We start from the raw sequence: 9,909 nt of genomic DNA on the forward strand, positions 1-9,909 counted from the left end.
ATAATAGGGGGACATGCCATAGACAGACGAATGTGTGGTACATACATACCATGGAATAGTACTCAGCCATAAAACAGAAAGAAATAATGCCCTTTGCAGCTACATGGATGGAGAAAGAGATTATCATACTAACTGAAGTCAGTCAGAAAGAGAAAGACAAATACCATATGATATCACTTACACGTGGAATCTAAAATATGACACAAATGAACTTATCTATGAAAGAGAAACAGACTCACAGACTCAGAAAACAGACTTGCGGTCACCAAGGAGGAGGTGAGGGGGGCAAGCGTGGATTGGGATTAGCAGATGCCAACTATTATATATGGAATAGGTAAACCATACAACATAAGTCCTGCTATATAGCACAGGGAACTGTATTTATTATCCTCTGATAAACCATAATAGAAAAAAACATGAGAAAGAATATATATATATATATACATGTATGTATAACTGAATCACGATGCTGTACACCAAAACTGACACAACATTTTAAATAAACTATAATGAAAAAAATTTATTTAAGTGGAAGGCATGATGTCGAGGACTTAGAGATGCAGGAGATCAAATCTGGGAAAAGAATGAGTCCCTGCTGACTCTTAGAAAATCAAGTGTTGCTAGAGTCTAGGTGTGCTGTTTGGGCCTAGGGGAGAAGGGAATGAAAATTAAGGGAAGAAACCGTGAAAGAAAATCTAAGAACTATGGTCAGGCACCAAAACAGACCAAAGTTTATGGAAATAGGGTTCTCTGGGCCTTTTGTCACAGATACACCCACTTCCACCACCACCCCCCCCCTCATCATGGTATTCCCTCCTCCCCACCAGATGGCTTGAGTTTAAGGACAGTTGCACTCAGGACCAGATTCTTTCAGGACCACTATATTAGTTACCTATTGCTATATTAACAAATTACCCCCCAAAATTTACCAGCCTAAGGCAACAAACATTTTATCATCTCTCAGTTTCTGGGGAAATTTGGTAAAGCTCAGCCAAGTGGCTCTGGCTCAGAGTCAAGATGTCAGCAGGGCAGCAGTCATCTGAAGGCTTGACTAGGGCTGGAAGATGCACCTCCGGGATGGCAGTCCCATGTGGCTGTTGGCAAGAGGCCTCAGGTCCTCACTACATGTATCTTTCTACAGTGCTGCTTGAGTGTCCTTACAACATGGCACCTGGCTTCCTCCAGACTGAGTGATCCAAGGGCGAGAACAAGAAGGCAGCCTCGCTGTCTTTGTGACTTAGTCTTGGAAGCCACAACTGCCACATCTGCCATCTTCTATTCATTACAAGTGGGTCACTGAGTTCAGTCCACTTTCAAGGAGACGGGAATTAGGGAGGTGAAGAATTTATGGACATTTTAAAACCATGCCAACTGTTTTTCCTTGTTTCTCCTGTGGACTGTCTGCTCCTGCTCACATGGACAGAACAGAGAGGAAAGAGGTGGTCAGACCCCTATCACCTGCTGAAGCTCTGTTTCTCTTTGATCCTCCAGATGCTGGGTCAACAGGCAGTTGTCTGGTTTCTCACAGGGACCCAATGCATGTACTGAATAACTGGGACTCAGATCAGAGCCCAGAACCAGTAATGGAGCAAAATCCAGGGAGGGACTGACTATCCAGGCCTGGGTCACATGTCTACCTCTGGAGATTGGTCAGCCCTTCTTGAACCACGTGTGATCATGAGAGAGGGGTAGTTTCCTAAAAATCAAAGGAGGGGGGGTGATTTTTATCAGAAAGATGGGGGAGTGGCCTTGGGATAGTCTAAACAAACTGATTATACTACCAATTCTGTTCCATCCTCAGACTTGGCTGTCACAGGCATCGTGATGAGGAGTAGAGGACATAGTACAGTGAAGAGTAACCAAAATCTGTTTCTGCCCCTTCCAGAGGGGTCTTAGCCTTGCCCCTAGTGCCCGTGCAGAGAATGAAAGGCTTCCAAAACAGTAAAAGGGCACTCAATATACCCCCAACAAAAATAGGATCCACAGATCCTAGTGCTAGTTCTGGTAAAATCTGCCTGGCTGGTATCTAAGAAAACTGTAACCCTGGTTAGAAGATGATCATGAAGCCAGTTACAGTAGGGAGACCCTGTCCTAGCAGGTTTTTTTTTTTCTCCTCTATGTGACCTTGCCCAAGACACTTGCCCTTGTTTCTTCATCTGCAACATGGAAGGCACTGGGCTAAACCATCTCAGTGTCCCCATCCCACTGTGATATTCTTGAATATCAAGACCCAGCCTGTCTTGTTAAAGGGAGATGGAGGGAAGCTTATAGGTGTGGATAAATCTTTGTGAATAGGTTGACATTCCCGTTGCAGGCTTGGCGGAAGTATGACACAGACAGAAGCGGCTACATTGAAGCCAATGAGCTCAAGGTAGGATGGGCCTTGTCAGGGAGGGTGTGGAAAGGTGGAGCATAGGCCTGAGGCCCAAGTGGTGGTGGGCTTAAGGAACCTGGGGAGGGAGGAGATGTTGGGTGAGGAAGTTGGGTGTGTGGCCTGATCAGGGATACTCAGGCCTGGCTCTGAATGGTTGGACGTATTCAGCCATGTGAAATCGGCAACCTGGAGCTGCAGGGTCACAGAGTACAACCAGTTCACGCTCCTCAGCACATCAGTGCTCAGAACAGGCATCCTCAAAGTACTCCAGCAGTTTGACCTTCTGGCTTGTACGTCTGCCAAACTCCTCTAGACCCAGGGATCTCCAGGCATGGCTTAGCATGTGTTCTGGGCTCTCCAAGGAGCCAGAACCGGTTTCTACCATCTGTCCAATGGGATGAGGTTGCATTTAGCAGCTCCTGCCTCCTTTGGGATTACCCCACAAGCATTAAGGGGTGAGGGAATTATGAGGGCTGCAAGCTATGCAAATGATGGGCTTCAGAAAACAAGATCGAGTGACTGTCTGAAGGAACAAGTAAGTGAGTCAGGGGCAGAGAGACTGAGTCAGGAGCTCTGAAGAGGCCTTTCATATTCCAGGGATTCCTGTCTGATCTGCTGAAGAAGGCGAACCGACCATATGATGAACCCAAGCTCCAAGAGTACACCCAAACCATAGTGAGTGGCCAGGGCACAGGACGTGGGACCCAAATCGGTGGGATCTGGGGTTTGCGGGGTCATTAGTTGGCTGATTCTTCAGGCCGGGGAGAAGTGACTCCCAGCGGCAGCTGGCAAGAGAGATGTCAGTTCATGGTCCCAGCACCTTCTCTCTGAGGTTCCCACTCAGCCAGATGCTCCTGGGCCAGAGGAAGACCAGAGCATCTGTCTGTGTGACAGCCTCCACAGCTCCAGGAGAGGGTAAACTTGGAGAGGGGGAACTTCAGTGTTGGCCTCTGTCCTCTGCAGCCCTGTCCCTCTGAAAGGGGAGAGGAGAGCCATGACCAAGTCCCTGCTGATTTAGCCTATGCTGCCCCCTGCCTCCAGGCCACCTCAGAGGACGCATGAGCATGCTTGGCCATGTTCCCCCCTCTCCAGTACAGGGGAAGGTGGGTCAAGGTCTCACATGAGCGAAGGTCAAAGCAAATAATCCAAGCACCACTTTCTGTCCCCATCAGCTACGGATGTTTGACTTGAACGGGGATGGCAAACTGGGCCTCTCGGAGATGTCCCGGTAAGTGCCCGTCCTCACTCACCCCAGCATCACTTTTCACAAGACCCTGGCAGATAATCCCTGTGCTACCGTTCCATCACCAAGATCAACCAGTAGGGAAAGTGACAGGTCAGGTGTCCCGAAGCTCAAAGTTAGATCAAATAGTGATCATCATCACCTTAAAGTTCCGTCTCCCTCTTTTTTGAACCTTCCTCTGAAGTACTCAGAAATCATTTCTGTAACTACAGGCGCTACTTCTGCATCCCCCCAGGTCCTAGTTGTTCCTATCTCTGCTCTGTCTCCTAATTACTGCTCTAACATTATCTTTCCAGACTCTTGCCTGTACAGGAAAACTTCCTGCTTAAATTTCAGGTAAAAGAGCGACTTTGCTTTTCTTTGATTACTCCCTTCCCCTCATCCCGCTGAGCTCACCCTTCCTCAAAACACACACACACACACTCTGCAGGGCTTTGGCTTCTGTCTTTAATACCTTGGGCCTTCTAGGGCATGAAGCTGACCTCGGAGGAGTTCAACGCGATCTTCACATTTTATGACAAGGTAAGATAGAGGACAGTGTGGATGGAAAAGCAGGCGGCCCATCCCAGTCACCCAGAATGCTCACCTTGGTCCTCAGAAGTAAACAAGCTGTGGGAGCGGTGGTCTGGGCCATGCAATTCCTTCCTGTCCCTTTGGATTCCCTGAAGCATCTTCTGCTGTATGAGAAGATTAATGTTCTTAACAATGTGTGGCTTGTGGGACCCAAGGTTTTGGTTCCTTCAAAGTACAGGAGAGAATAGCTTGTGGACGGGAAGAGGGTCAAGCCCAGGACGAGGATGCGGTCACACTGTTGGGGCCCAGAGGCAGGAGGTGCTCGGTACTGCTCCCCCGATGCCAGGTCACCACCTTGCTGTTCTTCTAGGAAGTGGGGAGTGAGAGGCCCTCTGTACCACTCTCACCCCTCTCAGCTGCCCTTGCCTGGGTGACTCCAGTGGTTTTCCTTAGAACTCCAGGTTTGGGGTAAATAGCCCCATGTTACCCTGACATATTATTGTGGGATTCAACACCCAGCAAGTTAGCAAAATGCTTCTTGAACCTCATTTACATTTTCAACGCAAATGTAAAATACCAGAAGGGAAGGTTACCAAGTTTGCCCTGGGCCCTCACATTGCTGCAGTGACTGGCAAAGTCAGAAGTGACATGTTATTTGGGCACCTCTTTTGCTCTGAGTAAAGACCCTCAGCAAAGCTAGACTCTGGTCAGGGGTTGGCATGAGTTTTGAGGCTCTGTGCTGACCCTTGGCTCCCTTCCAGGACGGAAGTGGCTACATTGATGAGAACGAACTGGACGCCCTCCTGAAGGATCTGTATGAGAAAAACAAGAAGGTGAGGGGCTGAGCCCAGAGGTGGGGTGCTGTCATGGAGGTGGTGTGGAAGTGGGAAGGCTGGCCAAGGGGCGCCTGCTCCCCTCTGATCACCCCTAACAAGGCAACAGCAGTTTTGTGGGTTCTTTTCATGGTTGATTTTTTTTTTTAAATACACACACCAAAGTGTGCCGCCGTAACCACTTTTAAGTGTTCAGTTCAGTGGCATCAAGTACTCGGCGTTCTGCAACCATCCCCACTGTCCAGCCCTCTTTTTGTCTTCCCAGAATTAAAGTCTGTACCCAGTAAATGATAACTCCCCCTTGCTGCCTCCCCCCAGCCCCTGGCACCATTCTATATTCCATCTCTGTGAATCTCACCGCTCTAGATACTTAATACAAGTGGGGTCATGCAGCATCTGTCTTTCCATGTCTGGCTTATTTCACTTCATGTAACTTCCTCAAGGTTCATCCATGTTGTAGTATGTGTCACAATTTCCTTCCTTTTTAAGGCTGAGTAACGTGGTGTGACTATCCCACATTTTATCTGTTTGTCCACAGACACGTGGATTGCCCCCACCTGCTGACTGATGTAAACAATGCGGCTATGAGGCCATGGCAGTTTTAATGTGGCACACTTCTTGGAAGTGTCAGTCCCGTGGCCAAAAAAAAAAAAGACTTTTTACTCTAGGAGAGATTTGGAAGAGCAGGGCCAGTGGGAGTTGAGGGTATTCTGAATTGACTCTAGCATCTTAAGCTGGGGAAGGGGCTAACAGAAGTCCCTGACAAATGTGTTCCCTGGAAGGAAAGGCTGGGAACTGAACTCCATTACTTTGCCGGGTCATGTTGCCTCTTGGGCAGTCCCCAGGGGCTCATCTCGGTGCCCAGGATGGGCGGACACAGGCAGAAGAGGAACCAGGAGACAAGTCTTGGCAGCATCTTCCTCCACCTCCTGGAAAATGTCTTTCTCTGAGCAAATAGCTTTTTTGCTGCTTTCTTTAATTAGATGATGAGTGATCTATAATTCCCTGCGTTGTCTAACTGCCTGGGCAGTCAGGCAAGATCTAAATTTAACTCCTAATTTTGGGGAAAAAAATTCATCGTGGCCGCTGAGTCTATCTGTCTCCCTTTCCAATTGTCTTCTGACCTCTTTATCTCTATCCTGAATATCATCCTTCATTTCTTTCACCCTAAGTTTATTTTTTTTAATGTTACCTATAATTGCTTTTTGAAAGAGGCAAAAAATAAATTATGTGCAAATACTTCCTAGGAAGAAGGAATTACTCATCACGTGCTTGAACTTGGCAAACTTTTTTCTGCTACCAAACTCTAGGAGAAAATTGTTTGGGTATCCTTATGTGTTCAAGGGATGTTGGGCATCATAATGAAAAGTATGCTTAACTGTAATTGGAATAATGAGGCAAAGTTTTTCTCCATATGACCCTACTTTATGCCTGAGGCTGATAGGCCTTGAGGGCAGGCATTAAATCTTGGGAGAGACCTGAATTTCCTGGTCATCATCTAACTAGGGTCTTCCTTGACTCCCACAAAGACAACAATGTGGCTACACAGCTTGACTTTCTGAGATGTGCAAACAAACAAACAAAAAAAGTCAGGTGTTGTGGTTAAGAAAAATTCTGAAGGTTAGAGAACAAGGATATTAATAAAGCTGTTTACCTGGGAACCTTCCACCAGTACTAAGCTCCAGACTTAGCACATGGAGATCAAGAGAAGGAATCAGTAGAGAGAGCTATATGCCTGTAAATAACCTGAGTTGGGAAGGGAATGACCATTTTTAGTTGAACCCACATGGCGGATGCACATGCCATTTTGATGGTGCCTACATGGGCGGTCAGTCGGTTTCTGAGCAGATTAATGTCTGAGGCTCCTGCGGGACAGGCTGATGGGCTCAAATGTCGACATGTTCTTAGCATTCCTGAGACAAATGCAACCTGCTAAAGCCTTCCCCAGCTTCACACATGCTTCTAGACATAGAAAGGAAGCAGCCTCCTCCCTCCATTCTGCTGGAACTCCTCAGGCCATGCTGAATCAGAGGATTTTCTCAGGCTGGTAGCTGATATATGGGGTCCCTTCCTTGGCTCCTGATTGAGGGATAGGCCGCTCAGGCACACCTCACTGTTATGGGCTAGGTGACATTTCCAGGAACTTCACAACTTTAGGGAAGTTAGAGATGTCTGCAAAGTGCCTTGGGACTGGGTGCTAGCACAAACCCAGAAATCAGTCATGTGAGGAGATGCCACCAAAGAATGCAATAAAAGACTGACCCTCAAGCACTGAGTACAGGGAAGCCAGGTAAAGGGTTACACAGCCTTCAGGACTCAGAGGACTAGGACTGTTCATGGCTGTAGGGTTGGTTCCATCCTTTAGCCAATCCCTTAGTCTTCACACCTCAGTTTTCTCGTGGGGATAATGACCCATTAGCCTAGAAGTATTAAAAAAAAAAAAAAAAGAAAGAAAAGATCTGTCAACAGGTTCAATACAAGAGGAAGAGGAGGAGGAAGGAAGGAAGGAAGGAGGGGAGGAGGAAGAAAAGAAGTGTAGGAGGGAAGAAGGAGGGAAGGAAAAAGAAAATTGCTTAAGTGATTTTCCAATGATGATGACTGTGCTGTATTTCAGTACTACTGGCTATTTGCATCCAAAGCCACACAAGGCTTATCAGCCGCTGGTGTTCTGTTTAGTGCTGGCCTCCAAAATCCCATGGACAGAGGGGCCTGGCAGGCTACAGTCCATAGGGCCTCAAAGGGTCGGACACGACTGGATGACTATCACTTTCAGTTTTCCATTTTATATGAGACCGTGGGTCACCTGTCTTAGAGCCTCTGAAGGCCTCAAGGTGCCAGGAAGCAAGAAGTAGGCTGGCAGGCTTTGCCACTGGAGGAGAGGGGAATTAAGAATTCCTTGTCCCGCTGGGTGCGGCTTAGGGCAAAGGCAAAACCATGGTGCTTCCCTGGCATTCTCTTTCTCACCCAACGGGACCCAGCGGACTGAGTGAACGGAGGCCCAGTGAGGTAGAGGAATTTAGCGAAGCTGTATGTAGATAATGACCGGTATCAACAGCTGCTGTGTGGAGCGCATGCTGAGTGTCAGGGACTGTGCTCGATGCTGTTTACATTCATTTCTCACCTAATCATTGTAACTCCTCAGTGAGGCAGACTTATTCCTGGACCGATTTTACAGATAAGGCAGCTGAGACTTAGAAAAGGCTGAATACTGTCCCCAAGGCAATGCAGCTAGTAAGTGAAAGGGACAGCATTTTAACCCAGGGCTTGGGCTTCCCTGGTGGCTCAGAGGTTAAAGCATCTGTCCGCAATGCGGGAGACCTGGGTTCGATCCCTGGATCAGGAAGATCCCCTGGAGAAAGAAATGGCAACCCACTCCAGTATTCTTGCCTGGAGAATCCCATGGATGGAGGTGCCTGGTGGGCTACAGTCCATGGGGTCACAAAGAGTCGGACTTTACTTTCTGACCCCAAAGCCCATGCTCGGTATGCCTCTCGGCTACTTGCACTGAGATGGGGTAAGGGAAAGGTTTTGGTGAATGAACATTTCGGGGAGAGGGGCGGTGTCTGGGGGGGGGGGCGCCTTCCCCTGAACCTGCTCTTACCCTCTCCCTCTGTCTCCTAGGAAATGAACATCCAACAGCTCACCAGCTACAGAAAGAGCGTCATGTCCTTGGCTGAGGCGGGGAAGCTCTACCGCAAGGACCTGGAGATTGTCCTCTGCAGTGAGCCCCCCCTGTAAAACAGGGGTGGGGGCTGCCTCGCCACCTCCCCCTCAAACCCTGCTGCCCTGCCACTGCCGCCCAGACCCAGAGATCCTGAGCGTCCCTGTGACTGTCCCTGCCACCTGCACACACCAGCCAGCAGAGCAGGAAAGGAGAAATGGAGAAGGGGCTGCTGCCGGGCCCCCTGGAGCCCCCTGCAGCCCCGCCCTGGCTGACCGGGCACAGCATTCTGTGTGCAGGGGGGCACCAACCTCGTGGGAGGTGGGCGGGGGCACGGACGGGGGGTCCCTGGTTCTCCTTGCTGTGATGCATGAGCTCATTCGCTGTATCATTTAGATGTCCATGTCCAACAGAGTGGGCCCTCTTCTCTGCCTCTCCCCCATGCCGCCAGCCACCCCCACCCCCCAGGCCCACTGCCCCACCTCGCTAATGGTGTAGCTGCCTCTCAGAGCTCCTTCCTTGTTCGTGGTGGGTGTCAGCCTCGTCCTTTTCCTGATGCAGCGTGCTCCTTGTCCCTTTGGGTTTCTTGTTTACCAAAGAAGAGTTTACAGACAATAAAATGTTTTCCTGTGGAAGCTCTCCCAGTTCTCGCCAAGTGGTCAACTTTGTCTCTACAGCCAACTCTTGACAAAGAGAGAGCCTGTTCTCAAGTGAGTGGGGAGCCTGGGGGGAACCGCCCAGCTGGGGTGTAAGCACTGGAAGCAAGGACTCCAGGACTCTGGGCTTACCCTTGCCACGCACCACCTGCTCTCCATCAACCTGTTGTTTTTCTGCTCCGTGTTTGTTCCCAGGTTTCTGAGATCATAACAGCAGTTATCAGCTCACTGCAAATTTACTAAATGCCAGGTACTGTGCAAAACAGCTCACCTGCAGTATCTCTCAGTCCCTGGAGAGGGGTGCTGTGACTGTCTCCACTGAACAGATAAGGAAAACTCAAGATTAAAGAAGTTAAGTAACGAGCCCCATGTCTCAAGGCCAGTTGGCAGCGCAGAGCCAGGGTATGACTCCTGAGCATTGGATCCACTTTTTTTTTTAATAGGCCATGCTGCATGTCTTGCAGGATCTTAGTTCCTTGACTGGGGATTGAATTCATGTCCCTGTCAGTGGAGCATGGAGTTCTGACCACTGGACCACCAGGGAAGTCTCTTCACAATAGGGTTACCATAGTCTGTGGGAACAGTGGGAGTAGGTGTCCCCTGAGTAGGGGTGACCTCCACCCAGGAGT

General features: G+C 49.0%; 1 protein-coding gene across 1 annotated transcript in view; it reads left to right on the top strand.

Annotated features, from left to right (window-relative positions):
* Positions 1 to 9,264, top strand: part of CALB2 (calbindin 2) — a 28,071-nt gene extending 18,807 nt beyond the window's left edge. The window contains exons 5-11 of the mRNA XM_043437832.1: positions 2,315 to 2,371; positions 2,972 to 3,049; positions 3,547 to 3,602; positions 3,914 to 3,953; positions 4,086 to 4,139; positions 4,892 to 4,963; positions 8,585 to 9,264. Coding sequence (XP_043293767.1) covers positions 2,315 to 2,371; positions 2,972 to 3,049; positions 3,547 to 3,602; positions 3,914 to 3,953; positions 4,086 to 4,139; positions 4,892 to 4,963; positions 8,585 to 8,701 — 474 coding nt within the window. The 3' untranslated portion in view covers positions 8,702 to 9,264. The remainder of the gene's footprint in view (positions 1 to 2,314; positions 2,372 to 2,971; positions 3,050 to 3,546; positions 3,603 to 3,913; positions 3,954 to 4,085; positions 4,140 to 4,891; positions 4,964 to 8,584) is intronic.
* The last annotated feature ends 645 nt before the right edge of the window (positions 9,265 to 9,909 follow it).

The sequence above is a fragment of the Cervus canadensis genome, chromosome 18, assembly GCF_019320065.1.
Source record: "Cervus canadensis isolate Bull #8, Minnesota chromosome 18, ASM1932006v1, whole genome shotgun sequence".
Lineage (NCBI taxonomy): Eukaryota > Metazoa > Chordata > Mammalia > Artiodactyla > Cervidae > Cervus > Cervus canadensis.